General features: G+C 51.3%; 2 protein-coding genes across 2 annotated transcripts; one reads left to right on the top strand and one right to left on the bottom strand.

The window, feature by feature from the left end:
• Window positions 1-42: 42 nt before the first annotated feature.
• Window positions 43-805, bottom strand: LOC112886556. Its single transcript, XM_025952498.1, has one exon. It carries the CDS (start codon window positions 636-638, stop codon window positions 270-272), a length of 369 nt encoding a protein of 122 aa, XP_025808283.1. The 5' UTR covers window positions 639-805; the 3' UTR covers window positions 43-269.
• A 12,088-nt stretch (window positions 806-12,893) lies between these two features.
• Window positions 12,894-15,669, top strand: LOC112886239. The gene is made up of 3 exons (XM_025952066.1): window positions 12,894-13,577; window positions 14,565-14,711; window positions 14,827-15,669. Exons 1-3 carry the CDS (start codon window positions 13,102-13,104, stop codon window positions 15,428-15,430), a joined length of 1,227 nt encoding a protein of 408 aa, XP_025807851.1. The 5' UTR covers window positions 12,894-13,101; the 3' UTR covers window positions 15,431-15,669.
• The last annotated feature ends 1,086 nt before the right edge of the window (window positions 15,670-16,755 follow it).

The following is a 16,755-nucleotide window of genomic DNA, read 5'->3' as shown; positions in this document are numbered from 1 at the left end:
GGGCAATATGCAGAAACAAACGAGAACTCATTGGGTCCCTAGTTTTCAGAAAAACTCAGTCTCCCAGGACACAATTTCTTGCATAACAGCATCCAACAACACGCAAATTAAACTAATCATATGCCAATTGACTTTGCAAATTCTCATTTCTGTAGGTAGATAATTTACAGCAAAATCATCGATAGAAGAACTGAAGAAGAAGCAGGAAAAAGAATGGCATTTTTGTTACACGCCCGGCCAAGTAGCGGTGAAAGTGGGGAAGAAACAGCTCAGAGGTGGCAGCCGCAGCAGAGGAAGAAGCACGAGAGCGCGAGGCCCAGCACGACGGCCTCCACGACGTACATGACGCGGAACGCGACCGCGTCGACCACCGCCGACGCCGATCCGCTGCGCAGGCTGAGGGAGGAGAGCCCCGGGAGGCGCTTCCACCGCAGCGAGCGCGAGAGCGACGACGCCAGCCTGGACGCGCCGCCGGCGGACGGGGCGGCCAGCCTCCAGCGCCGGCTCCGGGGCAGGTAGTCCCGCGGGATGAGCTTCTTCAGCCACCCGCCGCGCGCCTCGGCGGCCGGGGACATGGGCGCCGTCTCCGAGATCGAAACCGCCCTCGCCACCGCCACCGCGTCCGCCTCGATGGCCATTGGCCGCGCTGCCGTCGGTTCTGCCTTCGTGGGGGGTTTGGTTTTGGCAGGTAAAGCCCGGGTTTTGGTAGGGAAAACTGGGTAAAGAAAGAGACGTGGGAGGCGACGTACTCTGCTGCCTGCTCGGAACGGGGAATTGAAGCGAGCTCGGGAAGAATATATGGGAGCCGGCGGAGGAGGTTTTTGTTTTGCGCCCTGCCCCCCCTGAGTTTCCAGTTCCTGACGATACGGTCCTTGACTTTGCTTTGAGTCCAAGGCAAACAGTACGCGGGTGTTTTTGTTTAGGGGGAGACGTCGGGGACAGCTTCGTTTTCTTGCAAACCAGTGTGATTTGTACTTTATTTTGGAGAGGAGAGATTTTTGGTCGTTTGGATTGACTTCTTTCAAGACAGTATTCGGTGGAGTACTGTCAAACTCAACAATTCAGTAAGCCAACAAGCTGCATATAGCCAACTTCGGCTATAAAAATATTTGTACAACCTGTGTCTTATTTTTTTTAAAAAAATAGAGTTTAAAACCTAAAAGTGAGCAGGTAAAATTTCCTTCTGTGCTTGCATATAGCCATACAGTAGACTAGTGGAGAGGTCGACGCTTCTGCAACTAGTTTGTGAGACAGGGTGCAAGCTGCAAAACGCGACGCTTTACAACTGTCCGCTCCATACCGCTACAGCTCTGCCGCAGCAGAGCAGAGGGACACACGGACGGCTAGCGAGCGCGCGCGGGGCAGGGAGCCTTGCACCGGAAGACGCGCGCCCAGCCCACAGCGCGCATGGCGAACCCGCGGCTGGAGCCGCGCTGGCCGATGGCACAAGCCGCCGGCCGCTAACATGCCTCGATCGTTTCGTTGCGCGTCCGCGTCCGCCCCCTCAGCTGTTTATTTCGCAGGTTCAGACGTGTCGCGTTCCGCTGTGCTCAGGCTAGCTGTTGTCTCTCCGCCCCCCGCCTCCTTCGCTTTCGCGGGAACAGTCGCGCGCACGGCTCACGACCCATGAGGCCGTATGACCCAACACCGTGAGGCGTTGGCAGTAGCCACGCGCCCCCACGCAACCGCGGCAAGTGGGAGGAAGGGAGAGGGAGAGCCGGGCGTCGAGCCCGATCGTCCGGGCAGCCAGACGGAGGCGGTTGAGACCTGCGAGGCTGAGCTCGATCGGCCGCCCCGGGGGGGGGGGGGGGGGGGGGGGTGCGGCGTTGGCCGGGCAGCGCCTCGTCGTGGGCTGTAGCCTGTGGGCGATCGATGACCAGCCGTTGCACTGCACGGCACCCCGCGACTGGGACATGCTACGGTAGCGGTTGGCGGCAGGTGGAGCGCGAACGGAAGGAGTTTGGCGTCAGGTTGGTAGGTAGCCCGGGTGGCGACGAGCCCGGCTGCGCGCGCCAGCTGTTGAGAACGACTTCACCGTGCTAGCTCTTCTGGAAATTTCTGTTCCTCCCCTCTTTTCTTTCTTTTCCCTTTCAGCTCATAATTCATAAGTTCAAAAAAATACAACTTCTGCTTTCTGAGAAGTTAAATAAATACAAAATAGTATTAGTATTTATATTACAAAATAAGTATTATTAGATTAATTATGTAATATATTTTCATACTAAACTATTTGAAGATACAAATGTTAGTAATTTTTTTTATAAATTTGATCAAACTTAAAATTGTTTGACTCCTCGAGAAAGCGAGAGTTGCATTCTTTTTAGAACAGAGAGAGTACGCTACTACCATTCGAACCGGTGGAGCACTGACAAATACTGATATTCCATTTCCCATTTTAATTTCCCCACCAGATTATTAATGGTGCCGTTGATGGATACATTCATCAGTTTCTGATGATGAGCATGCAAAACATACACACAATCCAGAGCTTCGGACAGCTCTGTCTCTATCTTCCAAAGTTCCCAACGGATCAGGACCAGTTCAAGGTTACAGTTAAGCAGCAGTAGTTAAAATATACATGCGTTAGTCGTTGCGCAAGACAAATCCATGTAACAATGCGATTTCGCATTCAGATGCGCATGCCAAGCAGGAACCAGTCCCCTCCACCAATCACCGGAGTAAACTAATGTTCTAGCCGTTAACAGCTACTACCCATCTATCCATAGACCATAGTTGGCTACTACTGCTGCTTGGCTCAACCTTGTGAGCTCAAAGTTTTCTGCTCTTTCTATGCCATAGGCCAGGGCGTTTAGAAGTGGAGAAGAGACAAGACAGGTTGCGGCATTGAGTGCTGGATATTGGATCGGAGAATCATCACGACGCTTTGAGGCGCGCCAACACGAACATCCCGGGCACTAAAAATTGGCCTAACAAAGCAGCGGCGCAAACCGCGTTCAAATATATTCTTCTACTCCAACAAAGGGAAAGATAGATACATAGATTGACACATGGGTGTTTGCAGCTTCCAGTTAACAAACCCAAGGTCATTATTCTACATTTCTGTTTGCATTTTTCAATGCAAGCAGAGGATTGCAGTACTGAAAATTGTTCCAGCGCAGGCCGGACAGGGGAAGTGCACATTCTGCAACAACTTGTTGGACCTGCACACAAGGGGGAGGAGGATTCCTGGTTAGGTGCGACCAGCTCGCCATCTCGCGGACGAAAGCGAAGCTAACGCGCGGGAAACGAGCTGCGGGAGATCGCTTTCTAGCTGTGGGAGAATATATGCCCCCTAGCGAAACCAACATCGATTTTCCAACGCGAGTGATGGTCTCAATCACGTCTTCCTTTGCCAGTGTGTTCGTCTCTGCGCTGCATATACGGATACATGATTTGCTCGCTTTTTTTTCTTCCCTCTTTAGCGAAGGAATATGTTCTGTTAATTTTTGTTAGATTTAGACTGCGCGCACTGGCCTGAAACCTGCTGCACCAGCTGCAGGAACCAGGGGCGGGCAGGACGAGAAATCATGCGTGTTTGGCATCCGGTGAGCCTGAAAAACCGTAGCACTGAAACAGTTTCTAGTTTCTATTACTTCCATCCGTGGTTCCGTGCACCTGCTGCTTCGGCAGTGCACGGAACAAAAAAAAAGAAGGATCGACATTCTTTTGGAAAAAGAAAAGAAAAAAGAGAATAAGAAAGATAGCACCAGTCTTTGCTGAGCCAACTGCATTGCTTTGGCTTGTGGGGAAGCAAAAGGCAAAGGTCGGAGGGATGCACGCGGCCGGGACGTCGACGCCGTACTCGCTGGCCTCCATCTCCGGGGCCTTCAGCTCCAATCAAAAGCGCGAGCTGGGCCAGAAATCACGCGGCATTCACGCTTCCCCCCGCCTCCAGAGGTCTCTAGAAAGTTGCCCTTGCTGCCGGCTCCCTCTCTTTCTCTTTCGCCGGAGGGACGGAGTGGCCGCGCGGCGCCTAGCGTTGGATGGCGCGAAAGGAAGCACGGCATGGTGGTGGTGGAGGCTGCCTTTTTTTTTTTCTTTTCTGCATTCGCGTCTCCGGACTCCGGAGTGGTGGAGACCGGGAGTCATCTAGGCTAGGCCGCCTGGAGTCTTGGCGATTGAACACCCATGCCCATATTCCGAATTCAGATGAGCGTCAACTTTCGTCAGAGAACAATTCAGATTGATCGGGCACGCATCTGAAAACCCGCTGTTACAGACAAGCAATCAGCATAAAGTGGCAGATCATTCCGAGGAAAAAGCGCTACGATCGCTGATTTGTTTCTGCATTAAACATTGTCATTTGTCTCGGAATTCGGAAGCGGCCCACTAACATCAAGCGAAAGAAAATTGGGGTGGCTCACTTTGCTGCCCCGAGCACTGAACAATGGGGATTTGGGTACAATGATGGCAGAGCACGAGCGTGTACTTTCCCACCGCTGTTCTGCTGTCTCCCTGCCTGCACGCATGAGTCATCAGGACAAGGGAAAGGCATTTCCGCGCTCATGATGGCTGCTGCTTAACCAAATCCTATTCCATTGCAGCTGTGTGTGCAGAGCTGTGTAATGATAACTGATAAGCTCAGTTCCGGTAGTAAATTATGCATGGGCATGGCCTGGTGCTTGCATCCTTCTCTCTTTTTTTTTTGAACAAACTGTGCAAAAAGGTGATGGTGTTCAGATGTAAAGCTCAAGCATGGTACAGGGAACAACTTCCATCTGTGATGCTTTTGGAGTTTTGGTCCATGCCGTCGTATATGCACCCGCAACAGACATCGGCAAAGTTCAGGGACTAAATATTTGGGATGCTTTTGGAACATGCTGTCATAGAAAGTGGCCACAAGAACAGTTACAGAGTTTGGGAGATCAGTCTGCTAAGATGATGGATGATCCAGCATGGTGTCACGCTTTATTTGGACGGAGTATAAGCAGGAAACGGGGCCCCATTTGTAAGGTGCTTAGTTGCAGCAGATAATTTTTTTACATCATCGCCCCGGCAAAATGAACATTTGAGGCCGGGCCCATCAATAGCGCCCCGGCAAAACGAACAAATCGGACCAAACTGCCTGCCCCAGTGGGTACAAGGAGGCTTGGCCCCAGAGCGAAGTTCTGTTGTTTTGGGCTACATTATGAGCTGTAGGAGGCAGATTGTTTGTACAGCCGCACACTACAAGGCCGTGCAGAGCGACGGATATAGTTGGGCCGAATTTTCCGTCTCTTCTTGTTTCTTCTTCTTCTTCTTCATTTTTTTCTGAAAGCGATCGCTCCCCCCCCCCCCCCCCCTCTCTATCTCCATCATGTTCTTCCTTTTACAACGAAGCAGTAGACTAATGTCGAGCAGTGTAGACATGCGTCATGCTGCTCAAGTCCATGCCCATCCGTTGTTCGAAAAGCCGTCCCGGTGAACACGTGGGCAAGCGAACCCGTTTACACGTGCGGCGTTCAGCCAGGCAGGCAATCTTTCGTCGTCCTGTACGTAGCTGCAGCAAGCAAACCCGGTAGGCGCCGTGCCGTGCAGCCAGGAGCGAGCACACACCACCGACGGGGCGACGGGTTCCAAACTGACAGCCGCCGCGACCGGATTTTCCAACCCGGGCTAGGGCTACTCGCCTGTCGCAGACCAACACGCAGCATCGGCGAAAAGTATTCGCGCAGAGCGAACGGGTCAAGCGTTCTGACTCAGGCCTCTCCTCGGCGCTGCCAGCCAGCCTTGGTCTCCCAACCCAATCCCGTTGCGCCCATGCTCCTCCCCTGAGACCGAGACGAGAACGATCTGTCGCCACCATGGCCGCATTTGACCCCGGCGCACGGTTTGTCCCCGTTCACCGCGGCAAGAGTCGCGGCCTTTTTTACTAGCTCTTAGATTCGATCGTATATCACCTTCCCGCTGCCGGTAAAGCAGTAGAAAACGTCCCGTGTCTTGGAAGGGCACGAGCTCTGACTTTGGGAATGGAGGTAGACGGACATGTCGTCGCATTTGTTTAGGGCCGCTAGGCAACAGCCAAGGCGCACGAATCACGGCGGTGTGTGGCGACGACGACCAGGAGGAGGAGGAGGGATCGAGCGAGCGACAGACATCTCCCCTCGTCTCGTGGTTTCACCGTGCTCGTGCAACGAGCTAGCACACCCAATGGCCTCGTCTATAGATGCTCGCTCGTGCTCGCGTTGTTTTAACTGTTACTGCTCGCACTTGCACTGACGACAGCGCGGAGAACAGTCTGCGAGAGTTGACCTCGGCGATCTCGCGGCATGGGCGGCCGCAGACGGAGGAGAATCTAGCCTAGCCCAAAGGACGCGGGGCTGACTGCCGCGGCATGTGCCCCGCGCATCGTGCCGCGCGCTTGTCCCCGCCCTCGTGCTCGGCGGCGGCTGCGAGCCTGCGAACGCGTCTCTGCTGCGTGCTGCATGCGCGGCTGTGTGCCGGCCGGGGGGCTGTGGCCTGTGGTGGTGGTGCTGTGCCTGTGCGTGCAGCCAGCGTGCGCGCAGTGGAGGTGCTGGGCCACGAGCACGGGCACGAGGCGCTCGATCTCGGTGTTCCTGCTTGCTCGGTTCCGTGTGGGGAAACCGGTTCGGGGTGTGAACGTGAGCGTCTGCGGTGGACTTGGGTGGATGGCTACACAGATGTAGGTTTAGGGTCTGTGGGTGCACGCGTGCACGCAGCATGGTGCAGCCGTGCAGGTGGTCATACAGGAGCTGCAGCTTCAGGGCGGCAGAGCACGTCATGTGAGGTGCTGTCGTCCTGAGATGTGCGGGCTAGCCTGCCTAAGGCGGCCAGGCCTATGCCGCTATGCGCCTAGTGAATTACGCGTTCTTGTACGCGTCTCTACCGTGATCGGAAAAACCCATTGTCTCCGTATGATAACAAGGCTGGTGAGTTTACATCAAGTGCAGGCACGCGAGATGAGGGTCAGTTCAGAACTTCAGAACTACTGTTTCTTTGCTTGTTCAATGTTCGTTCAGTCACTCCTACCTTTTTTTTCAAAGCTCAACGGTCGAATTTGCCCGGCCGTACATAACGTTCAACGTTGTTCTTTTTTTGAACGAACGAACTTTCCATGTTATTCTCCATACTCCGGTCACGTCCAACTGGAGAAAGATCAGCAACCAATTTCCTGAATGAATCTTGTAGCTTTTCCTTTTTGAATTTTTATTTTACCCGCGGGGTGAAAAGAGTCTATATAGTTTCATCAACATTCTGCTGAACTCAGAAAGAGCTTAGAGCAACTGAGCAAGGCCTGTGTATACACAGAAAGAGATTGCATTCTTCAGCCTTTTTGAGCTAAGCTAGGTTATGATCTAATCTGGAGGCCCCCCAGCATTGCAGTGTGAACCTTCAAGGATGGGTTCATACAAAAAAGATTCCCTGCCAGGCCGTAGCTGCAGCCCCAGAAAAAGAGGCAGACAAATGCCAAAAGAAACATAATGATATGACAAGAAGCAAGTCAAAAGGGCCAAGCATAAAACACAATTATTTGGGAATAAAACCATTCACCTGCCACATAAACAAAACTGATCAGCCCTGCCTGCAGGTTCCCGGTCTGCGCTTTAACAATCCTTCACGAGTGGATCACATGACACAGGTCCTGCCTCAGAAAGCTTCCAATGTTTATTGGCTGGTCTCATGGCACTGGTCCAAGTCCAAATGAGTATAACAGGAGTAAACTATAGGGGAGTGGATCTCCACAGAAATGCCCTTCGGAACAGGACCAGCAGGGGTCGTCTCCTCTGTTGACTTTGCCACCAAAGTTCAGCATGCCATGCCCACAGGATGTTAGTATATGTGCTGCGCCCTTGGATTTTATATCTTCTCTGCTGACTGATCGCATCACCATTCACCAGGAAGTATTCCCTCGGTAAGAACTTGGTTTTACCAAATGTTCAGAGAAACTCAAGTTCTGAAAGTCTGAACGTCAGAGCAATGAAAAGGACGCAGCGACACAGGTCACACGAAATATGCAGGTGCCGAGACAATTCAGTAGCCAAATTTTCCCGGTCAGTACTTGTTACTTATTTTTCGTTAAGAAATTTGTGCCGGATAGCTGCCTCTGCCATGGAACCATTGTGGTTTTCCTCAACCACAGAGCCATTGTAGTTTTCCTGGTCCAAGATCCAGGAGAATAGGCCAATAGATGGATAATTCTTCAGGCAAAAAGCTATGCCCCAGCATCAGATCCAACTCCCGTCTCAGATCACTTTCAGCTCATACAGGGCGTGAGTTTTCAGATTACAAAAGCAGGATCAAAAGGGGTGAGATTTTCAGATTGGAAAAGTTAACCTTTCTACGTCCTGTCCCTCAGTGGGGTGAAAAAGATACTGACATGCGAGGTTTTCCTACCCATTATCCAGCAACTAGCCCTAGAAAGCTGCAGACTTTTCTCGCGCCTGTCTTTCCTATGGCCATCAGTAACCTGCCGGGCTTTGCGAATGCGACTCAGTCAAGTTGATGGCCCGGTTCGTTCCCAGAGGCGATCTGACTGACTGAATAAGCATGTCCACAGTTGAAATCTTTGGCATTTCTCGCTTTTGACAAGATTAGGAACGTGCTGCAAATGTTGTGATAGTGGAATTTATACGGTAATTGTACTGGCTTCTAGCAGGAGTGCCCGTTTGAACATGGAAAAGATTCCTCCAGCTCTTTTCTTTTTCCACGAGGAACTATGCGCCTGGTTGCAGTATCTCATGTGTTTGGCAGGAGAGGTAAATGGGGTGTTGTTTTCACCCAGGGACTTTTCAAAGATGCTTATTATTCCGTGCCAGGAATAGTTTGGAAAATATGTCTTACGAGGCATTCAGGAATAACCAAGATGCTGGAAGAACCATTTCTCTATGATTCAAATAAATCTTCCAGGGCGCCTGAATTTTTTTCTTTGACTGAATTATGAAGGATTCAAAGTAGAGAGAGCAACGTACCGTATGCCAATGTAATTTTTTGTGCCAAACAGAGAGTGAAATATGAAAATGCTTAGCCTTTCTCGGATAGATTAATCAATATATTAAACTTGCACAGTTGCACCCTTGAAGACAATGACATGATGGTCACTCGTCCAAGTTGACAGTTGGAACGCAGTCCAAAAGCTGAACTTGACTTGGTGAGGCTAGTCCAATTCTTAACCTGATCAAGTCAAGCCTGTCAAAATAAATATACTGTCTTTCTCATAATTTATTCCTGCAAGATCTTTATTTTTAACTGTGGACACCGTACAAGGATTGTATAATTGATTGGCAGAACATCAGATTATGAAAATTTCTTACAACTTTGTTTTCCCAAGATCCTCTATCTTGCGGTGTGTTTGGCAGCCTTGTGATCCATGTGGTGTAGCCTGTAGGCTGCTAATAGCTAGGCAGAAGTGCAGAGGCCTAGAGACAATTCTATATCTTGCGTGCAAGTACATGTTGATCCATCTTTCGGCAGGTGAGAAACCTATCAAGCAGAAAGGTTTCTGAAAAGAATCAAGCAGAAAGTGATATGCTTTTCAGGTAATAAAAAGGATTTAAGCAACTAGTACTTGCTGTCCTTTGGCCTTGGGCTCTGGCAGGCCGCTCATTCCAATGGAGCCTAACCCATGCATAGCGCTGCAAAAATGCATTAGCAACATAATGATGAGAGCATAGCATGTTAGTACCAATGTAAATGCAGCTCGGATTCCGGATGGAGGCAGTTCCGGCTTGCCAGTTTGATTACTGCTACTCCTGCACACCCAGTCGCCGGAACGACGGCGGCGGCACGTCGGCCGGCGGGGATCGATGTGAGCGGCGAGAGGGACGGTGGTGGACTGGAGTCCAAAAGCGGGAGCTGCATGGCTCCCCGTTCAAACTTCAAAGGCGAGAGCTGTACCAGTCACTTGTCTGTCGAACCTTTGATCTTCTCCTTTTTTAAAAAAGAAACTTTAATTTCCATGACGGAATTAGCGGCCAAAGCATGTACGATTACGTACCAGCCAGCGTCGAGTGATAGTTGATCCGATCCGGTCAACATTCTCATGCTCCAGTCTTTTCCATCTTTCATTCTAGAACAAGCACAATAAATCACTCTAATGCTGCCGTCTAACACATACTCCCTCTGTCCCGCTTTATTTGTCGCTCGGAGACAAATCCGAGCGACAAATTCACTATGCAAGGCTAATAAATAAAAAAATGCTATTTCAGTTCTTTTATGTTTAAACTCACCCTACAGGTACATACATACTGTGAGTTCAAACTTCAAAGCATGTTTGAAGGGCATCTTGTGACTTCAAAAATGCTTTGATGGGCATCTAATCCAGCGTAAGAGTATAAACACAGATGCATGGAAATTCACGCTAGTGCTGGTAGATAGGATGCCACGACAAAATGGGATTAAAATAATTTTCTTTCCTTCATACAGGACGACGATGCTTGTTGTCGTAGCTTCGCGGATTAGGTGAGGACGCGGTCTTTGCTTGGATTAACCAAAGTGATGGACCAGGGTTATTTTACTCCGGGGTCGTGTCGTACGAGCTAGCGAGCCCACAGGGACCTTGGCGCAGGTCAAAGCTCTGGCAGATGATCGCAAAGTCACCGGCCGGGTCTCGCAGGGGATTAACAATAGGGGTAGCGACGTTTGGATACACGTAGGTTAGTAGTTGGCTGCCTCGCATTTGACGTGCTTTGCTTGCTGCATTCCCTCCCAGTTGCTGTCAGCTTTGTAAATCTACTGGGACCAAAAAGTAATCTTTTTTTTGGATAGTAGTTGTCCTTTCCATACACCTGCAGATTTGCAATTGACTTTGGTTTGGCCACTTCCTATGCTTATCCTATAAATTTTTATGTCAAAGACTTGAGAAACCGCAGAGCAATTAACAAATAAACACTGCACAAAAAACTTTGTTAAGAATTCAACAGTGCCAAAGATTCCTACTCCACTGCTGCACTGTAATACGTTTATCCCTCTGTTTGAAGCCTGAACTAAAGGGCCATCACCTCCTTGTGTCTGAACTCTGAACTCTGAATTTCGTTGAGTCCGGGTTGTGACAGAAAAGAAAGAGTGCGGTTGTTCTGGCCGGGGTGCCAGCGCGCTGTCTTGACTGATGAATGAAGCACCCTGATACCAAACGCTGATGGGATTCGGCACCCAACTGTCGAAGGCACCAAGAAAACGCTGCGCGTACCTGGATAATCCAGCTAGCCATTCCAGTTATATATATAGCAAGTTCTTGTGGTTTTCAGACACCTATTATTGCTGGTTGTTGAGTGATATGTGCTATTCTAAGCATGAGGCAGCGCCTAGAGCTGCATCACGGGAACTAGATCATTAGTCCACGCGATTACAGTAAACCAAACTATATTTAAACGATGCCAACCTGATGGCGATCATCTGAGAGACTCAGACCATGTTGCTAGAGCTGAAGGCGTCATTTAGTCAAGTTGGCGTCAAATCATAATGTGAACTCAAATCTGCTGATGAACACAACAGCAGCAGCAGCAGCAGCAGCAGCAGCAGCAATAATGTTTATTATTATTACTAACTGCTAAACCATCGTGAGACGCATGGGATCTCTGCAGCGTGAAGAAACCTGTGGACCGATCGTCTAAACCGCTAGCTACCTCTGGCCGTTGAAGTCTGAACCAAAATGCTGCGGCGAGAGATCCCAGCACCACACATCGTCGAGCGGCGGCGCTCGGTCTCAGTAACCTCCGTCGCCGCCGTCGTCCCGGCTGCCGCGCGATCGTGCCAAATCTAACCTTTTCGCCGCAGCGAAAAAGTCGCCCTTATACAGCGAGCTCTCTCGCGTCAAATCAAGCGAAACGCACACGAAACCGGAGCACTCCGGAGCCAGGGCTGCCACCAGCGCGCTCGCGTTTCTTTCGCCGGCCTGGCGGCCATCGTCGCCCGATCGATCGATGGGCGTACACGTACGCCGCCGCAGGCCCAGCGCAGTCCGCGGTCGGCCCGCCCGCGACCAACCTCGTGACCTGTCCTAGGGCACGGGCTCGCCGCCCGACCCCCCGCGCGCGCGCGCGCCGTGGCTCCAGCCGCTCGCATTCATTCAGACGAGCGACAGGGCATCTCTCATCTCTGATGGCTCGCCGCCGGCGGTCGCTGTTGTAAGTTGAAGGCCTCTTCTCCGACTGCTATGCAGAGACCTAGCGAGGGTGTAGCCCACCTGCCAGACAGATTTATTGGGCCCGCAGCTCCGCGGCGCCCGTGGCGTTGGCGCCGTCGGATCCGGATCGCACGGAGGACGGCGTCGATTAGGCACCGGCAGCGTCATGCTGGCATCAACCCAGGGGCCGCGGCTGGGTCAGAGAAGTGGGGTCGGTCAAAGCGGCACGGACACGTGTCGGTGAAGGTGCCTTTGGACGCAGCTCCGGCGGTTTGACCACGTGACCGGTTGCACCCGGTAGCCGTCGCTGACTCACCAGATGCGTCTGCGACCTTGGACCACTGCTCACCCCACTAGTGTGGCTTCACTGTTGCTAATGACTTTTTAGAAGCAGACAAACTCTTGTCTGAAACAAACAGCTCCGCAATTGGTAACCAGCAAGCAACACACGACGGGCCCGTTGGAACACACCAAGCGAGGAAATCGGCTAAAATTCACTTGCGAATGAAATCCCACGTTCTAAATGGCAGCCTAATTAACTAGGTAGAATTTGCAAAAGAAACAAATTTCGACGTCTTCCTCGTGTTCCATTTGAAAGGAGAAGTGGTAGAGTACAACAGGATAAAAGAACTGGCACCGACTTTTGCTCTAGAGAACTGGTAAAAAAAGTCTTGATGTTACTAGAACATAAAGAAAGTTTACTGCTGACAGGACGAATCAAATCAATTCATTAACTTTAAGCAAGCCACAAATTAACTAGTCATTCTAACCGGAGCCCTTATTAGCGCTCCCACCCAACCACCCGTCCATCTCTGATCTTTTCCCCCGCACACGATCACACTCTCTACATACCAAGCTAGCTCCCTTGCTTACACACCTCTCCCTTCCCTCATCTTCTCTCTCTCGCCTCACCTGACCGCTAGGCTGCTAGCTGGAGCAATCTATATGTGAAGAGAGAGCGCACACGCTCGAGGCCACCAGCTTGGAGGGCTTGTTGATATCTGATCGAGGCAGCCAGCAGCTCCTGCCGATCCATCTCCATGTCGGGCGCGAGGCATGACCACGCCGGCGGCCACCACCAGCACCACCTCTCCGGGGACTTCCAGTTCCACGACGAGCTGGCGTCGCTATTCGCGCAGCGGCCCGACGCGCCGACGCCGATGATGCAGCAGCCGTGGTTCACGGACTACCTGCACGCGAGCGCGCCGACGCCGCTGGACTACGACGCGTTCGCGGGGGACGACTTCGACGTGCCGGCCGTGGACGAGGACGTGAAGAGGGAGCTCGTGGTGGACACCACCGGCGCTGCTGCCGGCAGCGGGGGCGGGACGACGACGGCGCCGCTCACGCCGAACAGCATGTCGATGTCGTCGACGTCGAGCGAGGCCTGCGGCGCCGGCGCCGGAGCGGGCGATGAGTCGGCCGGGAAGTGCAAGAAGGAGGAGGGGGAGGAGAGCAAGGACGGATCGGCGGCGGCCAAGGGAGATGGGGAAGGAGAAGAGAAGAACAAGAAAGGGTGAGTTGAACTAATCAGATTTCGATCATCTCTTCAGAAAATTTTTCTGTCCGGATCTTGCAGTTGTTCTTATAGATCAGTTATATATAGCCTCATATATTATGTAGATGTTTGATTTGCCAACAAGTCTTTGATGCTATAGTTTAATCTCCGAGAGAGTTTAGTCACCAGATTTGTTGATCTTTAGAACATTTATGCATGAATGAAGATCTGGAGCAGGTTTATATTGGGAGTAACTTCCTCTTCTTTGGTCTTGCTTGTTCATTAGCGAATCCCTTCATCCTCATGCAAAATGAGTACTATTCGTTGTCGCTTCCATCTTTGGTTTGGACAAGGTGTGAACTCGGCTAGGGTTTCTCATTTAGCAAGCTGCATCCCCAAGAAAAGGAAACGAAAAAGAACTTGATCTTTAGGGTTCTATAATATGCAAAAGTTGATCGATGACACCTTTCTGCTTCACAAATATAGGCTTTGCTTTGCCTCCTTGATTTCGTCTTCGTTCCTTGTCTTGGCATCTACCTCCAATTTGACTGCACCAACTGCCTGCCGTTTTCATAGATCATAATCACACCCGCCCGGAAGGATTTAAAGATCAGCAGACGACTTTGATCAATCCAATCAGCCGCTAGCCTGCCCAACTGATCATTAAATCTCATCGAAGTATACTTTGCAACTTCCCTTTTTGTTGCAATCTGTGACCATGACGGCTCTCCAAATCCGGCAGAACAGAATTTTAAGAACTGCAGGCTACTGTGTGAACCTGAAGCCAGCATGTATATGCGTGTGTCGGACCGTACGTACATAGCTACTCTTCCACGACAGTCAAGAAGCATGTTTGAACTGACTAATTAACTGATAGTACTTGTAGTTTGTACAAGTATGAACGCAGCATCTACACTAGCACACCCAATACATGTAATCAGATCTAGCTACCGCCATGTTTGAATAGATTTACCAAGTTGGCATGTGTGTGTGTGTGATCTGCAGGGCGGCGAAGGGCAAGGGCAAGGGCGAGAAGCGGCCGCGGCAGCCGCGGTTCGCGTTCATGACCAAGAGCGAGGTCGACCACCTCGAGGACGGCTACCGGTGGCGCAAATACGGCCAGAAAGCCGTCAAGAACAGCCCATTCCCGAGGTACATGTTAATTCTTTTTCTGTACTTAATCAGGTGTTCGGTATGCTCCACGTCACGCGTCCACGAATTAGGGTTCTCACGACGAGCATATGGTGATCGATGACGCAAAATGCAGGAGCTACTACCGGTGCACGACGCAGAAGTGCCCGGTGAAGAAGCGGGTGGAGCGGTCGTTCCAGGACGCGGCGGTGGTGATCACCACGTACGAGGGCAAGCACACGCACCCCATCCCGGCCACGCTGCGCGGGAGCTCGCACCTCCTCGCCGCGCACCACCACGCGGACCTCCACCACCCGCACTTCCGGATGCCGCCGCCGCCGACGGTGGCGCTCGGCGTCGGCGCGGGCGGCGGCCACGCCTTCAGGCCCGGCGGGGGCAGCGCCTTCGACGCGCTCGGCCTCCTCCAGCCGCAGCAGCTGCAGCAGGGGCACCACCACGCCGCGCAGCAGCTGGTGGTGAGCGGCGCGGGCGCCGCCGCCGTCTCCGGATTGCAGCAGGCGAACGCCGCCATGTCAAGCCACGCGCTGCCTGACCACCAGCATGGGCTGGCTGCCATTGTCGGTACGGCTGGTACTACCATTGCCACCGCCACGACGGCGGCAGCTAGCGCTCCGCTCAGGATGCAGCACTTCATGGCGCAGGACTACGCTGGACTCTTGCAGGACATGTTTCCATCCTTCGTCCACAACAACGACGATGGCGACAATCACCACCACTGATGACTGAGAGCTTCTCCTTTTTCTGAAACGATTGATGATGACGATGATGTTGATCGAGAGCTAGTGGTGTCTAATAGAGATTTGGTTGCTGTTAACTTTCTGGTTCTTGTATCATTGTATGGTGATATGATCTGAGGTAGTAGCTAGCAGTAGCATCAGCAGTAGGACGGGCTCCAGTACTAGCAGAGGTTTGTTGTACATGTACCTGATTCTAATGAGCCCATCACGCTTTGCACGCACTTATTAATTTGGGACATGCATGCATGTACCGTGCTGTTGAGCTGTGGCAGTTTTATCCCCTAGCTTAATCGTGACATTTCCTTACAACAAGGATCATGTGTGGATGCATTTATGCATAGGCTAATTAACTACCCTTTTATCTCTCTCTGTTTGATCCACATCTGCATTATGAACGTCGTCGCTATGAATAACCTGTGTGTAGTACTACTGGTCACTGAATTCAAATACTAACATATATATCGTCATGGCATACGTCGTCGGAAAAGAAAAGAGGCATGCACGCATCCAAGACCCCCGGCGCGCCCAAAGTGGCACTATCTCTTTGACTACTCGAAGACAATTAGTTCACATGTAAGTACTGCTAGCAAGTGCCCAGCGTAGACTGCACTTGACATGAAATATAGGTTACCATTTTTCTTTCTTTTAAAAAAGCATTGCAACCAACCTCACCTGGATTTTCTTCTTTTTAATATAATATGCAACTCTTCTGCCTGATTTTCTTCTTTTCAGTATAATCGGCAACTCTTCTGCGTGATTTGTTTCAGAAGAATAATCACTGCAATCTATATAGTGCGGATGCACATGTATCACGGAATACTTCTATACATGATCCCAATGATCCGTGGGGATACTTATGGATTTTTAACATGGTTTACTACTCGCATTTATGTCACCAACGTCGACGCGATGCAAAAACGCTCAACACGCATTCGCATAATTAAGACAGCTCGCGGCAGCGGTTGCACCCGTCATGGATCGTCGTCAACAGTCGCCGGCCGGGATGATGCCTTTGAACCAAAGGAAAGTCAGCCCGGGAGGCGGAAGCCGTGACAGGGACGGCGACTCTCCATCGGCGGGCTATACGCGAGCTAGCTGCTAGCTGCTGCCTCCTACTCAGCTATACTACGAGTCGGAGTATACGCACGTATGCCGTCCACACCCAGGTACTGTAGGTTGACTCGTTCCATTCCATGGTTCCATCCGTACTAATACCACTACAATAACGATCAGAATTAAGCTAGCTAGCTGCGCATTGATTGGGCGAGCGCCGTGGGATTAACCAGGGTCAAATGATCGACTGACCT

Source organism: Panicum hallii, chromosome 3, assembly GCF_002211085.1.
Source record: "Panicum hallii strain FIL2 chromosome 3, PHallii_v3.1, whole genome shotgun sequence".
Classification (NCBI taxonomy): Eukaryota; Viridiplantae; Streptophyta; class Magnoliopsida; order Poales; family Poaceae; genus Panicum; species Panicum hallii.
The sequence above is the reverse complement of the archived record's forward strand: the minus strand, read 5'-3'. Positions and strand labels throughout refer to the sequence as shown.